At 43.1% G+C, this 22,548-nt stretch overlaps 1 protein-coding gene across 1 annotated transcript in view; it reads left to right on the forward strand.

The window, feature by feature from the left end:
- The window catches only part of GRIP1 (glutamate receptor interacting protein 1), a 225,720-nt gene that overhangs the window by 189,592 nt on the left and 13,580 nt on the right, over positions 1–22,548 (forward strand). Inside the window, exons 19-21 of the mRNA XM_077775268.1 lie at positions 10,299–10,455; positions 11,264–11,375; positions 16,116–16,349. Of these exons, the coding sequence (XP_077631394.1) occupies positions 10,299–10,455; positions 11,264–11,375; positions 16,116–16,349 (503 nt within the window). The remainder of the gene's footprint in view (positions 1–10,298; positions 10,456–11,263; positions 11,376–16,115; positions 16,350–22,548) is intronic.

Consider the following 22,548-nt stretch of genomic DNA (forward strand, 5'->3'; position numbering starts at 1 on the left):
TGCTTCAGATTCTGTGTCTCCCTCTCTCTCTGACCCTCCCCTGCTCATGCTCTCTCTCTCTCTCTCAGAAATAAATAAAACATTTAAAAATTAAAAAAGTAAAGAAAGAAAGAAGCCTCGGGGCTCCCGGGTGGCTTCGTCGGTTAAATGTCCAACTTCAGCTCAGGTTGTGATCTTGCAATGTGAGTTCTAGCCCCGCATCGGGCTCTGTGCTGACAACTTGGAGCCTGGAGCCTGATTCAGATTCTGTGTCTCCCTCTCCCTCTGACCCTTCCTTGCTCTCCCTCTCTCTCTTTCTCAAAAATATACATTAAAAAAACATTTTTTTAAAGAAGACTCACAATGGGATGACCATTCTATTTTGCAGCTCTAGGATGCAGACTTTTTCTAGTCTGCCTCAGGGTCAGCTTCTATTTCCCATTCTCCTGACCCTTATATCCATGCCTTCCTGCCTTATCAGAATCTTATGCTTTGGTGCTCTTGTCTTACTTATGCCTCTAACTCAGAAAACCCTTTCCTTGGATTTAGCAACGGGGAAACTGACAAATTGCTTGTACCTGGACTCTGTCATTTTCATGGGTGGTGTAGCTCTTTTGGTGTCCGTAATTCTTGACTCTCAGCTCAGGTAGCTATGTTTCTGTCTTATCTCCCCATAATCTTTAGATATTTCTCTCTTTCGAGTTCATTTTTTTCTGTTTTATTGAGATACAGTTGACAAAAAATTGTATATATTTAAAGTATACAGTGTGATGGTTTTATGTACACACATATTGTGAAATGATTACCACCATCTAGTTGATTAACACACCCATCACCTTACATAGTCACTGTGTGTGCATGCGCGCACGTGTGTGGTGAGAATGCTTAAGGTCTACTTTCTTAGCACATTTCAAGTATACAATATATATATATTTTTTTACAAATAGTTTATTGTCAAATTGGTTTCCATATAACACCCAGTGCTCATCCCCACAAGTGCCCTCCTCCATGCCCATCTCCCCCCTCCCCCCCACATCCATCAGTCCTCAGTTTGTTTCTTAGCATTCAAGAGTCTCTCATGGTTTGCCTCCCTCCCTCTCCCCAACTATTTTTTCCCCTTCTCCTCCCCCATGGTCCTCTGTTAAGTTTCTCCTGTTCCACTTGTGAGTGAAAACATAAGGTATCTGTCCTTCTCTACCTGACTTACTTCGCTCAGCATAACACCCTCAAGGTCCATCCATGTTGCTACACATGGCCAGATTTCATTGTTTCTCATTGCCATGTAGTATTCCATGGTATAGATAAACCACATCTTCTTGATCCATTCATCTGTTGATGGACACTTAGGCTCTTTCCATGTTTTAGCTATTGTGGAGAGTGCTGCTATGAACATTGGGGTACATGTGCTCCTATGCATCAGCATTTCTGTATCCCTTGGGTAAATTCCTAGCAGTGCTATTGCTGGGTCATAGGGGAGTTCTATTGTTAGTTTCCTGAGGAACCTCCACACTGTTTTCCAGAAGGGCTGTACCCGTTTACATTCCCACCAACAGTGTAGGAGGGTGCCCGTTTCTCCACATCCTCGCCAGCATCTAGAGTTCTCTGATTTGTTCATTTTAGCCACTCTGACTAGCGTGAGGTGGTATCTCAGTGTGGTTTTGATTTGTATACAATATTTTTAACTATAGTCACCATACTATAGTTAAAATTAGTTTAAATCCCCAGAACTTCATCTCTCCATTTCTCCAACTGCCAACACCCCTAGCCCCTGGAAAGCACATTCTACTCTCTATTTCTCGGAGTTTGTTGTTTTTTTTTTAATTTAGGCTTTACATATAAGTGAGGTAGTAGTATTTGTCTTTCTCTCTCACTTATTTAACTTGACATAATATTCTCCAGGTTAGTCCATATTATTGCAAATAAGATTTTCTTCATTTTTATGGTTGAATAATTTTCTGTTGTGTATATATATATATATACACTATGTGTCTTTATTCATTCATCTGTCAGTGGACAGTTAAGTTGTTTCCGTATCTTAACTATTGTGAATAAAGCTGTAATTATATTATATCTGTTGAAGATACCTACTACATTTCCTTTTGGAAATATACCCAGACATGGGATTGCTGGATCCATTTTGAGGTCATTTATATCATTTGTATTTTCTCAGAAAAAAAAAATCTATTTCATACAGATTTTTAAATGCATTTGCATATAACTGAGGAATTTCATGTCTAATTCTTTTTATTTTCTTGGTTTCTATAATTATTTCCCTAATATTGTCCCATATTTGGTATATTTGTGTTTTTATTCTTTTTTCCCATGAGTAATAATGTTTATTTTTATTTAGTATCTTTCCAAAGAACTGATTTTGGATTTATTTATCAGTTTTATTCTTGTATTTTAAAATACATTTCTGCTTTTAGTTTGATTAACTTTACTCCATTCTTCTTAGATTTTCTGTTTATGACTAGAATTGGATGCATGATTTATTTATTTCCATTCTTCCTTGTAATTTTCGTGAAGATATTGATGACTGAGAAGAGACACCAACATTATGAAAGTGTTGAATCACTATATCGTACACCTGAAACTAAGATTACACTGTAGGTTAACTAGAATTTAAATGAAAACTTAAAAAAGGGGAGAGACACCAACGTGTACAATCAGAGAACCCAAGCTCCCTTTAATGTAGTTAAGGAACACAGCTTAGTACATAAAGAGGGAAGCACAGGGCAGAAGACTGAGCAGTATTCTCTCCATTGGGGGTGAAGGGCTTTCTTTTTCTCTTTAATATCTCTTCTGATCTCTACGAGCTCATGTTTTATCTCCTTCTGTCATATTCCCTTGCCCAATTTTCCTTGAGTTCTTCTATCTCTGCTTTGATCTCTTTCTTTATAGTGATGGTGGTTTCAGTGTGTATTTTTTTTTTTTAATGTTTTATTTATTTCTAGGAGAGAGAGAGAGAGACAGCGTGAGCAGAGGAGGGCCAGAGAGAGAGGGAGTCACAGACTGAAATAGGCTCCAGGCTCTGAGCTGGCAGTCAGCACAGAGCCCGACGCGGGGCTCGAACCCACGAACCTCGAGATCATGACCTAAGTGAAAGTTGGACGCTTAACCGACTAAGCCACCTAGGCGCCCCTTCAGTGTGTATTTTTAAAATCTTGTGATGATATATTTGGTCATTCTTATCATTTGCTTCATGACAGCGTTTTACTCATGAGAATCCTTCATCTGCTATGGCTTTGTTTTTTTCTGTTCCTTCTCTCCTTTTTTTTTTCTTTTTAACATTAACTTGATGTACATCTTATGCCAGTTCCTTTTCCATTATTGCTCATCTGTAAATGAGATGACTTCTTTCTAAGTTGGAAGTTTGAAGGAGGGTCTGAGACAGAAGAGCCCAAGTTGGGCTCCAGGCTAGGAAAAATGCCCCCCACCCCTGCCCTGTTCACAGTGACCTGTGCTGAGTGCATTCTTCCTCGGCCCACAGAGATGGCGACTGTAGGCGGCCAGCAATGCAGAATTCCTTCCTGCCAGCCTGCCTCACTGACAGATTGCTCCTGCAGATGGTGGCCCGTGTGCAGGTGTGGTCCTTCAGCCCACCTCCCCAGTTTACCCTGGTGCCAGACTGGGTCCGGGGGACTTCCTGCCACCAGCATGTACAATCCATGCCATGGCTCCTGCTTTGGAAGCATGGGGCCTCTCTGAAATCGCTGGCCATAGGTGTCCCCTCGTGGCTTCTTATCACCACTTCCCACCCCTGTTTGACTCATGGAATTTGGCCACTTTTTCATATATTTACGGTTTGAGATTCTAGTTTTGCTGAAGATGAAGCTTATGTTATTTGTCATCCCCTTTTGTTCTGAGAGGATTTCTAGAAAAGGTAGAGAACTGTTTTGCCCTTCCATCTCAAGACCACATTCTCCTCTAAACAGTTTGAATATTTCTTGGCTAGAACAATTAAAAGTAGTTACACAAATGTGTGATTTGATTTTCTCATTCTTAACAAAACTCGATTTTTACAAAACAAATTTTGGCAGGGAATTATCTGGCTCGCTTTCCTATACTAAAATTGGCTTCCAAAAATGAAAGTAATGGTAGGAGCTACAGTTGAAGACTGAATTCCAAAACCATTCTCTGATTTCAATTTTTTTGAATATGAACCAACATTGTTTAGTTCACTTTTTAAAAAATTAATATTCAGTGTGAATTAAGAGCTATAAATGTAAGATATTAGTCTGCACAGTATTGTGGTACTGAAAACCAAATATACAATATTGGGGTATCAGAATTTTATAAGTATCTGAAGATAGTTACCCTAAAAAGAAAAAAATCACTATACCAAGATCCCACACACTATTAGAAGCGCAAACATTTGTAAAGACCTATTTTCTATTATGCTAATGAATAGAACTGAACGTTACTCTCAGTGAAAGGAATCTAGACTGAATTTTTTTTAAGTTTATTATTTTGAGAGAGAGACCGAGAGAGAGAGAGAGAAAGCACATGCACTGAAGCAGAGGAGGGGCAGAGAGAGAAAGAGTGAGATTCCCTAGCAGGCCACGTGCTGTCCGCACAGAACCTGATACGGAACTTGATCCCATGAACTGTGAGATAATGACCTGAGCCAAACCAAGAGCCAGATGCTTACCTAACTGAGCCACCCAGGAGCCCTTAGACTGGATTTTATACCTTGTATCAGTTTGTATCCATTTAAAGCACAGAATTCTGTGTAATGTAGTTACAGCTGGTCATCAGCTTCATCTCTTGACATTTCCTTGCGGGGTCTTTAACCCTACACATCCTGAACTTCTCACTATTCTCTAAGCAAGCTTTGATCTGTGGTACTTTATAGCACTAGGTATTTTGATATGTTATCAATCCGTGCCTTTATCCATTCTAAATCAGTGAAGAAGTAGAAATGGGGGCGCTGGTTGGCTCAGTCTCAGCTCAGGTCATGATCTCATGATTTGTGAATTCAAGCCCTGCATTGGACTCACTGCTGTCAGTGCAGAGCTCCATTTGGATCCTCTGTCTCTGTCTGTCTCTCTCTCTCTCTGCCCCTCCCCTGCTTGCACATTCTCTCCTCCTCTCTCTCTCTCAAAAAAAAAAGTAGAAATGGACTCAGCTATGGGTTAAAATATCAACTATTTTTGGAGAGGAGGAATTTTTTTGTTTTGGTTTACTAGATAAGCTGAGTTGGACATGCAGCCAGAATCAAGATTGTTATTTCCCGGGTGCCTGGCTCAGGTTATGATCTCACAGCTCAGCTCCTGAGTTCGAGCCCTGTGTCGAGCTCTGTGCTGATAGCTCAGAGCCTGGTTGCTGCCTCATATTCTTTGTCTCTCTCTCTTTCTGCCCCTCCCCTGGTCGTGCTCTGTGTGTCTCTCTCTCAAAAATGAATAAACATCAAAAAATTTTTTAAAAAAAGAAACGACTGCTATTTTGCTACCCCTAACCCAAGTGTAGATGTTGGGACTTAAATGAGAGGGAAGTCAGACCTACAAAGGAAACTGTCACACAGCATATCAGTTGGATTTGATTTAGCTAAATAGAACTGAATACCCTAATATTACAATGGCTTAAATTGCTAAAAAAAAAAAAAAAAATAGGCATTTCAGAGTTGGTATATAATTCTACAGTGTTGTCAAGGAACCACGCTCTTAAATATTTCTTCTCTATTATGCTTAGCACTTGGCTTCCGTCTTTGGGTTTACCACATGATGCAAGATAGTTACCAGGGTGCCAGCTATTTCATCTGCATTCCAGGCAGCAGAAGGCGTGTTGTAAAGAGCCTTTCCCGATGTTCCATTTACATGTCATTGGCCAGAGCTTTATCATAGTCAACACTTAACTTCAAGGGAGACTTAAGAAATACTTTCTTCTCCTGAGCACTAATATGCCCACCCCCAAAACTGGGACTCTGGGAGAAGGATAAAGAGAAGAATGGATGTTTCGAGAGGCAGCTGGTGGCCTGCCACAGTCAGCGCACTGCACGGTCTTGGCATTGCTGTCCCTTGTGAGCTCACGGAGCCCCAACAGTGGGACCCATTTGTGCTTGCCTTACAGCGCAGCAGCAGTGGGAGGGGACAAGTCCAGAGGGAGCCAAGAAGAGACTGAGGGTCTCAGTAAGCCCCTGTTTTCTTCCAGAACTCGTCAGTAAGGCGACTCATTGCTCTTCCTATATGGAGGCATAACCCGCAGGGTAAGAGGAAGCGGAGTGTTCCTGAACGCTGCCCCTTCCTTCAGAACCCCACTGAGGGGACCTGAGGCCAGGGCTCACCGTGACCGTGTGCGTGTACCAGCCTCTCCTGCGAGGCCTGCGCTGTCTCACCCAACACTTCGACAGGGAAATGCCAGCTCACCCCCAGCTCAGCTTGGGGGGCCGCTTCCCTTGGTTACCTCTCATGACCCACGTTCTGACCCCGAGCGGGTCTTGGTTCTTGCACATCAGCATGTTCAGACTAAAAGGACGGCACTCCTCGGATGCAGTTAGAGCTGTTGCTTTCTGTGCCTGTTTCTCCTCCTCTCTGTGCCAGACATCGCGAAACTGCAGTGTTTGGGGGTAGGAACCTAGTACTGTCATCTTTGCGTTCCGGCTCCTCACATGGTACCGAACACTTAAGAAGCACTCAGTGTTTACTGAATAGTGCTGAGGCTTTCCTCCTTTCCTGCTCTCCCTGGGTCAGAGATCTTGAGAAGCTGAATGGCTTAGCACATAATAAAAGCGATAGGCATCTGTATTTATTAAACCCTCAGTACATTCGAGAATCTGTGTGTGTTATTCTCAATCCTCTTATCAGCCTGGTGAGGCACATACAGATCGTTATCCCTATTTTACACTGAGGAGACTTGACCCAAGGTTACAGAGCAAGGAGGTGGTGAAGCTGGGATTTGAACCTAGATCTCTTAGTCTCTGTGCCAGCACAACGTGGTCCAGACCCCATTCTTTCGAATCTGCGCCTAACCCAAAGATATTTGAATTGTATCCCCTTTTCATGCCCTGCTTTGTTATCATGCAATAATCATTTAATGCTGCTTATTAGCACAAGGTGTCCTCAGTGTAGACAGACAGACATGCTTTTTAAGAGAGGGGTTTCCTGGGGCGCCTGGGTGGCTTAGTCGGTTAAGCGTCCGACTTTCCGACTTTCGCTTAGGTCATGATCTCGCGGTTTGTGGGTTCGAGCCCCGCGTCGGGCTCTGTGCTGACTGCCAGCTCGGAGCCTGGAGCCTGTTTCAGTCTGTGACTCCCTCTCTCTCTGTCCCTCCCCTGCTCACGCTGTCTCTCTCTCCTAGAAATAAATAAAACATTAAAAAAAAAAAAGAGAGAGAGGTTTCCCCAGTAACGAGCAGTGCTTCACCCCTGCTCCAGGCCTGCCTGCATCTTGCCCCAGTCACCAGGAACTACTTAAAAACAACATTTGGAAGGAAAAGCAGGAACTTAATCTGTCCAGTTTAAGCCATGCTGGAATTTGAGGCATCTGGGTGGCTCAGTCAGTTAAGCATCCAACTCCTGACTTCAGCCTGGGTCATGTTCTCATGGTTCGTGGGATCGAGCCCCACGTTGGGCTCTGCACTCACAGCATGAAGCCTTCTTAGGATTCCTCCAGCCTCTCTCTCTCTCTCTCTCTCTTTCTCTCTCTGCCCCTCCCCTGCTAGTTCTCTCTCGCTCTCTCCCTTTCTCTCTCAAAAATAAACATTAAAGTAAGTAAGTAAATAAATAAATAAAATTTGCTAGAATTTCCCCAGGGAACTAATTGGTCAAGTGGATTAATGCTTATCAGTAAAGGATATCTACTGTCCAGAGAACACCATCATTTAGCATTGGGCTCTTAACGGGTTTACAGCTAGTTAGCACAAGTGAGGTGCAGGCTACCCCCTAATTCTTTTTGTATCACAAAAAGTGAGACTTCACGTATTTGGGGGGGGTGGTTTATCTCGCTAGGAAGGAGAAAATGGATAGGCTGTCACAGGGATCCTGGAGGAATGCAGTGATGTGCCGAGTCACTCCCCTTCAAGAAGAGATTCATGTGTGTTCCCTCAATTCACCACTTTTGACAGAAAGCAGTGCATCCATTGCATAAAATGTGCTAGCCACATTTCTGTAGTTACCCTAGAAGAAACTGAGGTATTGAACTGTGAATATTTGCTCTGCACGGTGGACTCCTCATGCTTGGTATCCTAAAACAGAAGGTTCATAGAAGGTTCTGGCAGCCATGGGCATTTCCCTCCATTCTTAAGATCAAATCCTTGGGATCAGAGCATTATCCTTTGGACGCCCTGCTTCCCCTGTACGTTCCTAGTAAGGACAGCATTATAGGCTCCCACAGGTTGAGGGACAGTGAGTAGGACAAACCAGGGATGCTGTGGAGACAGTCACCTTATGTGATCCCATCATTTCATTGTATGTGAAAATGGGGGCCTTGGCCTCTTTGCTGTAGTAGCTGTTTTTAAACGCAGCAAGAAGTCCATATTCCATTGCAGCCCAGAATACACGCATGAACATCCACGGAGACACACGCACACACACCCATAGTGGGTCCCAACCTGACATGGTGGGCGAGGCCATGCATCATGGTTACAGCACCAGCTGGAGCTCCGAGCTGCCACTGAGTCTCTGCTCTCCTGTTCTAACCTCCCAAAAGATTTTTGAAAAACCACATACCCCATCACACATTTAGAGTTGTCATCTAATTTTCTTCTCCCAAAATGTAAATGCTTGCAGAGACTGTAACTTCCAGTTTGTCATCAGTATGCCTTAAATGTATCTTTGTCAAAATCTGGAACCACGGATTTAGCTCAAATTGATGGAAAATTGTCCATTATATAACCCAATGGCCAAAGCCATTCTTCATGCCTCACCTAGCAAGCTAATCAGACTTAACTCCCTGTCAGAAAGGAAGTCAGTCTTCATTTTGCAATTCAAATAAAATAATACTATGCCCACCTCCCAACCGACAACTGTTTAGAATTCTAACTCTGAGACGCAGAGAGACCGGTGAATGAGGGAGGGGGAAAGCCTTGCCAGGAGTCCATGCCTGGTTAAAATAAGGCACTACTCCCGAGAGAGCATCTCTCAGGAAGGAGGCTTTCCCAAATTATCCCTTGAATTGATGACATCCTACAGCCAAGCTCCTTCAAAGGTTTGAGATGGATAAGGCATGTGTCTTTCATGGGTAATGTGGCAGAAGACCTCCTGTGATGGGGGAAGTGACAAGGGAGAATCAACAGATCTCAGATCTCTGGTCCTTTTCATAGGGTCGATTTGGGGAAACGTGCTTAAGGAACTTGAGGGTCTAAGAACTGATTCTCCTGGGGCCCCTGGGTGGCTCAGTCGGTTAAGCGTCCAACTTCGGCTCAGGTCATGACCTCACAGTTTGTGAGTTCGAGCCCTGCATCAGGCTTACTGCTGTCAGCACAGAGCCCACTTTAGATTTTCTCTCTTTCCCCTCCCCACCACCCTTTCTCTCTCTCAATAAATAAACTTTTAAAAAAATAAATACAGAACTGATTCTCCGAAGGTTATGACTGGAACTCCCAGGAGAGTTTGCAGATACCCCTCGGTACTTGAACCGCTGTATTCTCATATGTAAAGTGAACATAGTAATAGTACCTACGTTCAAATACAGTTATGGAGAATAGTAAGGCAATGGAAATAAAGCACTTAATGTAGCTCTGGGTGCCTGAGTACCTACCATGTGTTTCCTGTTGTTATTGCTGTTGACCTTCTTATTCCACACCTCTTCTTGTTGACAAGCCATTTCTCACTGGATTCAGTCATCCTGACATGAGTGGGTCCCAGCCCCACGTAGCCAGGCTCCATCCACACTCGGCAACCAGCAGCCGCTTGGCCTGGAACCCCCATCTGGTGGCAAATTTTAATCCCAAAAGGACAGACTTGGATAAGGAGCCCTCACGTGCCCTGGAAGTGATCACGGGGCTGTGTGGGCAGCAAATGCAGGATCCTCACTTTCTAGAACTTGCTCTAGAGAGGGTTGGACACAGGTCTGGTGGGCACCTCCCCTGGTCCATGGGATCTCCTGCCCAGACAGAACAGGGCAGGAGCCCTCATAAGCGGGCCCACCTGCTTAGGTCTGAGGGTCTTACTTCAGGGCTGTTGGAATCAGTTGACATAACACGTGTGAATGTGTTTCAGATACAAGATTTGAGGATCATCTTGATGGCCTTTAGAATCCCAAATTCAGTTAAGGTCAACCGCCTTAAACAAACTAATGGAAACCACAGAAAAAGTCAAGTTCCCAAACAGATCTCTCGAATCTTTCTCAGAAACAGAAGATGACACTTTGTTTCTGTTCCAGGCTCTGGCTTTCAGGCTTCAGGCTACAACTTCAACACTTACGAGTGGAGGGGTCCCAAACAGAGAGGCAGCCTGTCCCCAGTCACGAAGCCGCGGAGCCAGACTTACCCAGACGTGGGGCTGGGTAATGAAGACTGGGACCGATCCACAGTCAGTGGGTAAGGCTTTCAGCCACTGCTGCCCTGTCCAAACTGCTTTGTGGCCATTAGCCCAGATCTGCATCTCTCTACTGATGATGGCACATATTGCTAGAGTCGGAAGCATTATGGGAGCCACTGTCATCAATGCCGGCCCCATGGCAGGGCTCAGAGACTTGTGCCTGCCCAGCTGGATCCTGGGACCACCCCACAGCCAGACACGAGCTCATATTTCCCTGATAAAAACAATAGCACGTGGGAAAATCTGCATCTGTAAACCTTGTCCTCACTCTCTGACTAGTCACCTCTCCTTTCATTTAAAAGGTTGCTTCATGCTAGCTTACATTTGGGGGGAAAAAAAAGATACATCAAGGATCCCATATTTTGAATTGAGATGTATTTTAGCATTCTGTTCCTTACCAAAATATTTTAAGGAAATTCACAAAAGCTGATGGCACATAAATGATCTCTCCTGACATTTACAAGTGGGAAAACGTTTTTCTCTTAGAGGGAAGCTTGATTTCTTGATTTCTCTTGCACTCGGCAGAGCAGTTGAAAGATATTCCCACACGATGCCGTGTTGATGCAATTCACCCTGAAGGAGCCACGAACACCCTGCAATTCAGTTAATAGCACCGGGGTCCTTCCCTCCCTCTGTTCTCTGAGATACTCTGCATTTCCTAGAGCACCCTCACTTGGCGGCTCCAGTTGGAAGAAAGCCAGCTCCAAAAAGAATCTTTTTTTTTTTTGTTTTAAAGTGAGATGAAAGAGAGAGAGTCTGCATTATGTCTGGCGAGTTCTCACCCCAGACTGTGCTTTCTGATGACAGTTTTACAGGGGCTCCCGACAGTGCGGAGGCTGAACAAGAGGAAAACTTCTGGTCCCAGGCGCTGGAGGACCTGGAAACCTGTGGGCAGTCGGGAATTCTGAGAGAACTCGAGGTAGCCTCGGTCCTGCTACTTGCATTCTTTCTACATTCATTTTTTGTTCTTTTGGTCCTTTTGAGTTGGCATTTATCACCTCAGTTCATTTAAAAGCTTTAACCCCTTTCCACAGGAGAAAGCTGACAGGCGTGTGTCTTTGAGAAACATGGCTCTCTTGGTAGCTACCCTTTATGTTTATATTTTTGCTTGTGAAGCTGCCTTCCCTGCCCCCTTGCCTTCTGGACAGCAATTTGATTTTATTCAGTGCAGTTGAAAGTATTTATTTCCCTGTCCCCACCCCCCACCCCGAGCTTTCTGACTTGTGGCTAACCCTGACTGTACCTGTTTGCCACCGAATCGCTGGGGCGGGAGCTAAGCCCCCCAAGCAGGGGCGCATCTCATCCTCTTACTTGCTTTAGAAAGGTTTCTTTGGCATGTGTTCATTTGTACCTGGTATAGCGATTAATTTGATCGTGACGAGGAACATAAGAGGAAATTTTATTTTATTTTATTTTATTTTGCCCTTCAAGTAGATGACAAGTGCAGCTGGTGAAAATGGCCAGTCTGTGTGAAAAGCAGCCAAAATATGACACAATACTTTGCTGTTAATTGCAAATCCTGATTCCGTATTAACTTAGTGTGAATTCTAGGAGTTGTGGCGAGCTGGAACACAGTAGCCGGACTCCTGGTGAGTTCTTTAATCAAAGCCGTGAATTTGCTGACGATATTCACACTGTGGTCTAGGAGGTCCTGGGCTGTTTCCTTTTATGTTCTTTTTAAATTTTCTGAGCTGTAAAAAGTAAAGTGGCGAAAGTCTCGTTTTTATTTTGATGTCATACGAGGTCCCCAAGTCACCATAAGGAATGTGAATGGCATAACTGGGTGAGACTGCAATTCTAAAACAAATACTCATCTTTATATTATTTTGCTTCTCAATTGCATGTGTGGATATTTTATGTGATTCTAATGTTTGTGAATCTGCAAAGAGAATTATAAAGAAAAATATTAGTTTGAGTTTATAAATATAGTATTACCTGGCATGAGTCGAAACTTCGGAGCACAGTTAAAGGACCTGGAGATGGATAATACTATAAAACTTAAATAAATTAAGACATTGGCCATCGATTCCTTTTTAGGCAACTTTCAAAAAGAGTAAAATGCTTAAGTATCAGCTGGCTTATTTAAACTTTTACCACTTCCTGTATGTAGAATGATTAGCAGAAGGGTTCCAAACTGGATAATGAGCTCAATTCACAATCCTTGAGCATACTGCTTTTGAAACATGTTTGGCTCATATGCCTTTTCCATTTTGCATTTTGATACTTCTCTTAAAGAAACAGCCATTCTTCTAATAACTTCTTTTACAGCAAGTAAAACAAGGGTGATGTAAAAAGTGCCACGGTGAGGCTGGGTTTTCACTCATTTCACTCAATGTCCTAGTCATGGTCCCCATTAGCTAGCAAATTGAGTTATCTAATGAAAACAATATCTATGAACATAGAAATTATGTTGCAATAGCCAATAAACTTTTTCTAACATAGCTTCAGGCAGGTGTGGCTCTTGAAATTATAAATCCAGAAAGAAGATGGGTTGAGCGTATAAGCCAAAAGGAAATTAAAGTCCTCAATGAGGAAGAATGACTGGCATATCTACAGTCTTATTTATACTTTTATCAAAAAGAATATTCATTCACTAGTTTAAATGAACTCTGATCGTGTGATTGCAAATGTTACTGTGCAAAAAATAGTATTGGAGCTAGTTTCCTGCATATGAAATTTATACCCAGTATTAAAAGCTACAGCATATTGGAACCATAATAAATGTAAAAGATTAGCTAACATGAAAAATGATTACAATTGAAATGAAAATGAAAATTATACTAGTCATTCTTCCCATTAGCTAGCAATGATTTATGTTCAACTTTAGCACTGAAAAATATTAAGACAGAAGAAAAAAATTCAGACTAAGACTTTGGACAAGTTACTTAATCTGTCTTACCAGATATTTATTCTTCTGTAAAATAAGGGGATTATATAATTAATGCTTACATGGCACTTCACAGAATATAACACTTAATAATTGTTCAATAGAAATTATTTTTTTTACCATTTTTATTAATGAACAGTGCCTTAACTATTTTTTGTGTAGTATAATATAGGAAGAAATTTTAACTAAATATCAGATAGAAAACTCTTGAACATACCTTGCTAAGTTAGACATATATCGGTTATCTCACTGATAATTTGGAGGGTTATAACTATAAATTTTGAACTGTGCAAAATGGAAACAGGCAAAAGATATTCCTGAAGTGAAAACAAATCCTAAATAATTTAAAAGAATCATTTTTCAACTTTATTTTAGGTTTTATATTTGTATTTAAAATTTTCTGTTCCTTCATAGTGATTCAACTGAAGTCCACTTTAAACAAAGCAATCAAGCTGTGCTTTGGAAACTTGGTTCCTCCCAAGTTTTGTCTCCTTTATTCAATAGGAGGGTTGATAAGATCTGGGTGGACCAAGTTTCCAGTGATCTTTCTAATGATTTTAGTTATCAATAGGGATGTAAACAACTTTGGAATAAATACCTCTAAGATAATAAAAAAAAAAAAAAGAACTCCATCTAGATCAGTTTGGAATTTCTGTAGTGGCTAAGGCTCTGTGAAGCAGAAATGTGATTAAGTATCTTACTTCCAACGTGCTTCCTGCTGGTCTCTGAAAAATGAATATAAAACATAGATGTTAACAAAGCAAATAACATGTCTAAGTAGGTAAAAACAATAGATGGATGGTCAGCACAGCGGGAAAATAATCACTGGGCCCTGTCATGGACAGTAGACAAAGAAAGGCTGTATGTGGGTTAAGTGCCGTAAAACAAAGGATGTCCCATGACACCAACAAAGCTCTCCATTTTATAAAGGGATATAACTGAAATAAAGCAATAGTATGGTTAATCCACATTGGTTTAAATATTAATCTCCTAGAAAGTCAATGTTAGATGCTTCAACCTAATACTTGCCCGGGAAGCATTGTAGCCTGGTAGTCAAGAATAAGTTTTCTGGAGTCAGAGGGTGAGGGCTATAATCTCAGACTCTTGGGCAACTTGCTCAACTTCTCTGGGCATCCCTTTCCATAACAGAAATGGAGAAGTATGGTAACTGTAAAACCTATCAGAAACTGATCATAAATATTAGGTGACATTCTACATACACATATATATGGTACTACATATGGTACTACGAGTGCTACCATGTTAATGGTCAGTTGGAGCCTTACAATTACACGTTTCTTTTTAAAAATTATCAGTGAGATAACTGATCTAGTCAGGATATTGGTAACTGGTTTTGTTCTTTTTCAACGGAGTTGTAGATATAGGTACATGTGCACCAATACTTGTCTGCAGTTCAAAGACCTTGTTAGTGGCATGTGTATAGTCAAACACCAGGTCAATCTTAGTGTTACAAAATCTTAGGGAGACAACAAATGAAAGCTCTATCACTTTGCAGTGTTCCCTTCTAACCAGTCATGTTAAATGGTGCCCCTGGCTCCATCTGTGTGATGGAGCCTATGTGACCTTGAGTAAGTCAGCCTCTTTGTGCCCCAGTGTCTGCACCTACAAATTAGGAGGAATAACAGTGTCTGTTTCATAAAGTTGTTTTGAGGCTTAAATAGGGGAACACAGGACTCAACGAAGCATGGTTACTTTTAGCATCAGTGTTCATGTAGACCAATGATCACGTCGCAGCCAGCACACAGCATGTGGAGTTTACTTTCTGTTGCCATGACTTCAGGCATGTTCCCCAATGCTAGTTTACCATTATCCGGCCATCCTATTGAGGAGGACGGAGCTGGCTTCAGGCATAATTTTGGAATTTTAGCAGTCCCTAGCCATGGAAAATGAACATTCTCAACAGGACATTGGTTTCAAATGCCTTTTTAGTTTCACTTCTAAAATTCAGTCATATTTGGGATCTAATCTTGCCTTTCCTTGTGTATGAACATATTTGAAACTGAACAGACTTCCCTGTTCATTGGTAAAATCCAATCTAAGTTTCCCAGCTTTTGAGCAAAGGGTTGAATCCGGTAGCACAATAAATGAGTACTCTTTCACCTCTCTGAGGATCTCACACAAAGGCCGTATCTAAGAAATGTTGACCCATGTGAAATACATGGAGACCTTGCTGGTCTACAAATTTCTGGGGCAGGTCACACGGCCTAAGGAAAGACCATATGCTAGCAGTAGGCAGGCAGCACTGGGTAGAAGCCCTTGCCCTTGTATCAATAGCCCTGTTTCAGCCCATTGTCACCTCTAGGGGGAGCTAGAGGCAGCATTGCAAACAGAGGCCACCTGGTCCCATTGAAAAGTTCTTAGTCATTTCTATAAGACAGATTGAAGTTGCTTCACGGATCCCATCTTTAGAGCCTACTCACTGGAAAGTTAATGCCTAAAATGTAGCTTGCAGTAAGCAAATGTTACAGCTTTTCAATTTGCCTCAAAACTGCCAGGGGTGGTATTTGATTAAATAAACTCAATGGCTTAAGTACTTAAATTGGATTTGAGATGTACATTATAAATGTCACTTGCAAAGCATTTTTCCAAACTTACATGGTTCAATTAGTACGTCCAATCTCCAGCCTTTGGTTATGCCCCAAAGAGACTGTATTTTGACTGGGCAGAAGGAGAAATGTGCTTACTGTTGAGCAACCGGGCCCTTTTCTTAGTCCATGGCTTAACTGTCTCTGAAAATTGTCAATGCCACAGGCAACAATCATGTCGGGGAGCACGATGAGTTTGAATCATGAGGCCCCAACACCTCGCAGTCAGCTGGGGCGACAAGCCAGCTTCCAGGAACGGAGCAGCTCGCGGCCGCATTATAGCCAAACAACTCGGAGCAACACCCTGCCCTCCGATGTGGGCAGGAAGTCTGTCACCCTGCGAAAAATGAAACAAGAAATAAAGGAGATCATGTCCCCAACTCCTGTGGAGCTGCACAAGGTCAGGATGCTTTCTTTCCTTTCTGTGGTCACATTTAGCAGCCATTCGGCACCGTGTGAGCACCCTGATGCAAGCCTGGTAATGACACTGTACCACGGGCTCAGCCAGGGAGGGAAGCCAGAGCTTAAAGGCAGATGATTAGAGACTTTGTGCTCAAAATGCGATCTTTGGGAGGTTATGCCGTAAAACAGAGAGAATTCGCTTTGGAGCAATGAATTACCTAATGATGTATTTATAGCCAAAATCTTCTTACAAAAATTAGTGGTTCTCATATCCCATGGAGTTTTGATGAACTGGTCTGTCATGCCAACTTCTTTCAAAGTGGGAGGATTTTCTTTAAAAATTTTTTTTCAATGTTTATTTCTTTTAGAGAGAGCACACACGCATGAGTGAGTTAGGGGCAGAGAGAGAGAGAGAGAGAGAGAGAGAGGGAGGGAGGGAGACACAGAATCCAAAGCAGGCTCCAGGCTCTGAGCTGTCAGCACAGAGCCCCGCTTGGGGCCCAAACTCATGGACTGCAAGATCATGACCTGAGCCGAAGTCAGATACTTAACCAACTAAGCCACCCAGGTGCCCTATGGATATTCTAAATGTCATAACACTCATGGCTTCATTGAAAATGAGGTTCGGGTGTAATGTAGGAATGCTTAATCTTTAATTGCAGGCTTATCAGTAGATGGTCATATGGTGCAGAAGACATGACGTTCTCTTCGGGGCATAATTTAGATGTCTTGGGTCAAGACAGGGCAGGTCCTGGTATGTTCGTCTCAGCCTGTGATGGTTGCCGCATTTGGCTTCATGGAAGAAAGTACGCTATGGCACCCAGAGCTGAATTTGAGTTGCTGGCGGAGTATAAGCAAGGCATATGTAAAGCACAGTGTTTGCAGAACCCAGGGCAAGGAGAGCAGTGGAAAGGAGGTGTCTCTGCTTTTCTTTCATGGAACTAATGCTTTATTTAATACATAAAGGTGTATAGACAGTAATAATCTTGTCCCACTTTTCTTGAGAACCTAGCCCCTCGCTGCTGTTAATAATCTGTTAATAACCTAGAAATTAGCTTTTTGTCTTACCCAGAAAAGCGAGTAAATGTTGGATTGAGAGGAGTTAACAGGCCAGACACTCCCTTTTTCCTCTAAAGACGTCCTGGGTAGAATCATCTCGCACTCATTCACTCATTTCATATGTATACTGCACATGCATTCACTTAACTAGTGTGTTGTAAATCATCAGCGGGCACATGGTCCAACGGGGAGAGAGTCTGGGAAACGGGGAAGATGGTGAGGTGAGTACAATGAGAGAGGCAAGACCAAGCTGCCTTGGGGGGCAGAGGGTGGGCCCTCACCCACTACAGAAGAGACAGGAAAGGCTTGTTAGAAGTAGGTGCTAACTCTGCAGGAAGATGCAGGAGGGAGGGAGGGAGGAAGGAAGGAAGGAAGGAAGGAAGGAAGGAAGGAAGGAAGGAAGGAAGGAAGCAAGCTCGTGCAAAGGGATGTCAAAGATTGAGGTATATTGAGGGAATGGAAATATCCCAAAGTGACCAAAGCCTCGAATTGGAGCCTTGTGCGTGAAGAGGAATTACAGGCATNTGCAAAGGGATGTCAAAGATTGTGGTATATTGAGGGAATGGAAATATCCCAAAGTGACCAAAGCCTCGAATTGGAGCCTTGTGCGTGAAGAGGAATTACAGGCATGCAGAAAAGCAAAGAAGTTTCGGATATTTTCAGGCCAGGACTCAGGTTTAGCCCCATGCCACAAGTTAGCTTGTTTCTCCAGCCACCCTGAATTGATGCATCTGTTTGGTAAACACCAGCCTTCACCACCAGTCAGATGTCCTAATGTGCTAGTTGACAAACCCCATTAGGAGGCTGTGAGGTCCCGTATGCTGGTTAAAGAGCAGAAGCTATATAGTCAGTGCCAGTTCAGCTGTACCAAGAAAGAGTTAGCCTAATCTGATTCCCTCAGGTGTCTAAGAATCTGCCTTTCCCTCTTCTCAAAATTTCTGCCCAGGCAGAGAAGAGCATCCTTCATAAACCTCCCTCCTTCAGCCCCAAAGGGAAAAGATACCAACATGTACTGAGTTCCTATTATAGGCAATACTCTGTATTTTTAGCCCTTACAATAACCCTTCTTAGCAGGTATTTATTATCCCCATCTACAGGATAGGGAAAATAGCAAGTATAAAATAGACTCATTTTTCCTTCTAGAGTGAAGCACTTTCCTCAAAGGAAGATTATTGATAGCGCACCGGGACAAAGACCTGTCTCCCCATCCCTCCTGCACTGAAAGCATTTAGCAAAGATAATGACGATGAATGGGGTGTGCAAGTTGTTACAGCTGAGGTTGAAAACAAGTGACTGTGCTGAAAATCGATCTTATTTTTTAAAAAGGCGTCATCCACTTGCCGGCACGATGAGCGGCAGTGTGTGGACTCGCTGGAACATCTCCGTGGCACTGTGTGAGTCAGGAGGCCACGGGATCACACACACGGAAGGACGCACTTGACCTTTCCCCCTCAGGGGTGGCAATAAGTACATCATCTGAACTGATCCCAGACAAAATAGGCCTCTTGTAAGTGCATGGTGTCCTGGGCATTATAAGGCGCACAAAAAGATGTGGTTAAGTGAAAATGTAACCAGAGAGTCGACAGTCTGAGAGCAGGGATTTCTGGGAGTGGTGTATGCTCACAGCCCGGGTATCTTTTACTTTTTAAGAGAATTCAGTCATTCGTTAGGCCATCCACATGTTTGTGCTTAAATACTTTCTCCAGTTCTGAAGTGTGTGAGCAGAAAAGTCACTCAGACTGTGGCTGTGCTTGTACGTTGCATGCGGGTATCTTTTGAATGCCTCACGGTCGCCTGACACAGTGACTTTTGGGAGGGATTGAGTTATCCACCCAGTGGGGCGCTGCCAGCCTATACTAACCCTTTGTAAAAATGAGGGAAAGGCACTCTTTTGGGTGGTAACCGTGGAATTAGAAAAAACGTTCCTTCTTCAAGTTGAAGATAACCCCGAGCTGGATACACAGCTTGACAAGTGGAATGAGGGCCAGTTTTCAGTTCCCAGAGCCCCCTTGCTGGACTTTTTCAAATGGAGCTGGTGGAGGAGTTCCCAAGGGGCATCAAAGATGAGAGTGAAGAGGGTGGATGAGGTAAATAGCACACCATTCTGAACGAGCTTGGTATCATTTTCCGTCGCCATCTTTCTTGTGGCTATTTGCTACTCGATGAAATCTGTCTCCTTGAGGACAGGTTACAGATCTGTCTTATGTCCAAGCCAGCACCTACAAACCCATACTGTGTTCACTAGAAGCTAGATCAAGGGGGAAAGAATGAGTGGGCAAGTATCCATCCTCGTTCCTGGGAAGAAAAAACAAAAAGCAAAAACAGCTCCATCTCCGGATGACGGGTAACAAACGTCATCTTCATACAGAAAGAATACAGTGTGGCTTATCTTCCAGTCTCTTGGGTTTCAGCTTCTTTCCATTATTTACCTATGATTTTTCCAAATGGTCCTCCTCGCCATTCCTTCTCTTCCTTCAGACCTTCAGAAAAGACCAAGCTCAAGTCAGGGTCAGTATGGTTTTCTTTCATTTCACGCCATCTGCTGTGTCTGAAGCTCTTCCAGGTCTGGCAGAGTCTTCCTTCAAGCTGTCTGCACTCATTCCTCAACCCCAAAAGCAACTTGTCCTACATGACATTTGGAATAGACATAGAAATGCAGCCCCTCTTCCTTCGCTGGCTGTGTGAATGGGGGAGGAAATTAGAGCCGACATGATGATTTGATAGTTGGTAGGGTGTGGGGGACAGTGAGAGGGGTCACAGGGAAGTAATACTCAAGTCCCCTGAGGCCACGACCTCTCAGACTGTGTCGGCTAAGATGATCTGAAATACATTTAACCTCACAATTCAGGACAGACAGACATCCACACTCATATTGGAATGAAGCCAAAACTTGAGTGCACAGTTGACACTAACATTTTCTATTTTTTATGTTTTTTTTTCAAATTTACTCCTATATTAAGCTGATTTTGAAGTTTATCAGAGTCTCAATCAAAAGTTTGCAGAGTACTGCCTTAGGTGGTAGTTTGGCATAAAAACCTCTGATGATCTTTACCATGATTACATGGGATGCTTGTTAAAATTGGGTTTTCTGGGGGCGCCGGGGTGGCTTAGTCGGTTAAGCGTCCGACTTTCGCTTGGGTCATGATCTCGCGGTTCGTGGGTTCGGGCCCCGCGTCGGGCTCTGTGCTGACTGCCAGCTCAGAGCCTGGAGCCTGTTTCAGTCTGTGATTCCCTCTCTCTGACTCTCCCCTGCTCATGCTGTCTCTCTCTCCTAGAAATAAATAAAACATTAAAAAAAAAAATTGGACTTTCTGAACCCCACCCAGACTTACCTGGACAGCACTTTCTGGGAGTGCAGGCGAAGAAGCTGCATTTTAGCAACCTCCTCATTGGGCTCTTTTGCACCCGAAAGATTGAAATCACTTCTTTTTTGTTTTGTTTTATTTATTTCTGAGAGAGAGACAGCATGAGCAGGGGAGGGTCAGAGAGAGAGGGAGACACAGAATCTGAAACAGGCTCCAGGCTCTGAGCTGGCAGTCAGCACAGAGCCCGACGCGGGGCTCGAACCCATGAACTGGAGATCGTGACCTGAGCCAAAGTCAGACGCTTAACCGACTGAGCCACCCACGTGCCTCTGAAATCACTCCTTTAGGTTTTGCCAGTGGAGGTCATTATTCTGTTTCAGCGAGATCATTGACAGCAGCTGGGTGGCCGGGTAAAAAGGAAATGAGGTAGGGGCGCCTGGGTGGCTCAGTTGGTTATGTGTCCAACTTCAGCTCAGGTCATGGTTTCACAGTTTGTGGATTCGAGCCCCCCATCAACCTCTGTGCTGACAGCTTGCAGCCTGGAGCCTGCCTTGGATTCTGTGTCTCCCTCTCTCGGTGCCCCTCCCCTGCTCACACTCTGTCTTTCTCGCGCTCTCAAAAATGAATAAACATTAAAAAAAAAGAAAAGAAAATGAGGTTGCATCCTCAACCCTAGCGCTTCTGGATTTTATCTTTAAAATGAATTCCAGTTGGTACTATAGCTTACCACAGATTCTTTCTCCTTGCAGATAAGGAGCCTGTGATCTTAGCTACAGTTCACTGATAGCCCGTTCCCTTCTGACACTTACATATCCTTTAGGTCCACTTAATCTATTTCTGAGATGAATTCTAGCTGCACTTCTTTGCATGCTTGAAAGCAAAAAAGATTTTTTGTGTGTAAAGTAGAAAGTTTCCCCACGTTCAGAACATTTGGACTTTTTTTTTTTAAGCTTTATTATTTATTTTTGAAAGAGAGAGACCGAGACAGAGTGCTCGAGCAGGAAAGGGGCAGAGAGAGAGGGAGACACAGAATCCAAAGCAGACTCCAGGCTCTGAGCTGTCAGCACAGATCTTGACATGGGGCTCGAACTCACAAGCTGTGAGATCATGACCTGAGCCAAAGTTGGACACTCAACCAACTGAGCCACCCAGGCACCCCATGGACTTTTTTTTTTTAAGGCAATTTATTTATTTTGAGAGAGACAGAGACAGCAGGAGTGGGAGAGGGGAAGAGAGAGAGGAGACAGAATCACAAACATACTCCCTGCTCCCAGGGCCTTGAACTCACAAAATCATGAGATGATGACCTGAACTGGAATCAAGAGTCCGGCGCTTAACCGACTGAGCCACTCAGGTGCCCCTGGAAGTTTTTAACTTAAAAAAAATTTTTTTTTAAGTTTATGTATATATTTTGACAGAGAGGAAAGGCATGAGTGGGGTGAGGGCAGAGAGAGAGGGAGAGAGAATTTCACAGAGGCTCGAACTCACAAACTGTGAGAGTGTGACCTGAGCCAAAATCAAGAGTCGGATGCTTAAGCAACTGAGTCATTCAGGTGCCCCACCCCTGCACTTTTTTTTTTTTCATCATAATTGACATTTCTTTTTGCCCTGTCCCTGTTTTTAAATAAAATTTTATTCCTTCATTGTATGCAGCTATTTTGTATTTATCATTTTACAGAAAGGTTTTAAAAATACTTCTTCAGCATCTACTTTTATTTATGGCTGCTGGTGGTGTGACCCTGGAACACTTAAGTCACCTGTCAGGAACCTCTTTATTTCTTTTTTTTTTAATTTTTCAAAATATTTTATTTATTTCTGAGGCTGAGAGAGAGA

This window comes from Crocuta crocuta, unplaced genomic scaffold, assembly GCF_008692635.1.
Source record: "Crocuta crocuta isolate KB4526 unplaced genomic scaffold, BGI_CrCroc_1.0 scaffold97, whole genome shotgun sequence".
In the NCBI taxonomy this organism is placed as follows: Eukaryota; Metazoa; Chordata; class Mammalia; order Carnivora; family Hyaenidae; genus Crocuta; species Crocuta crocuta.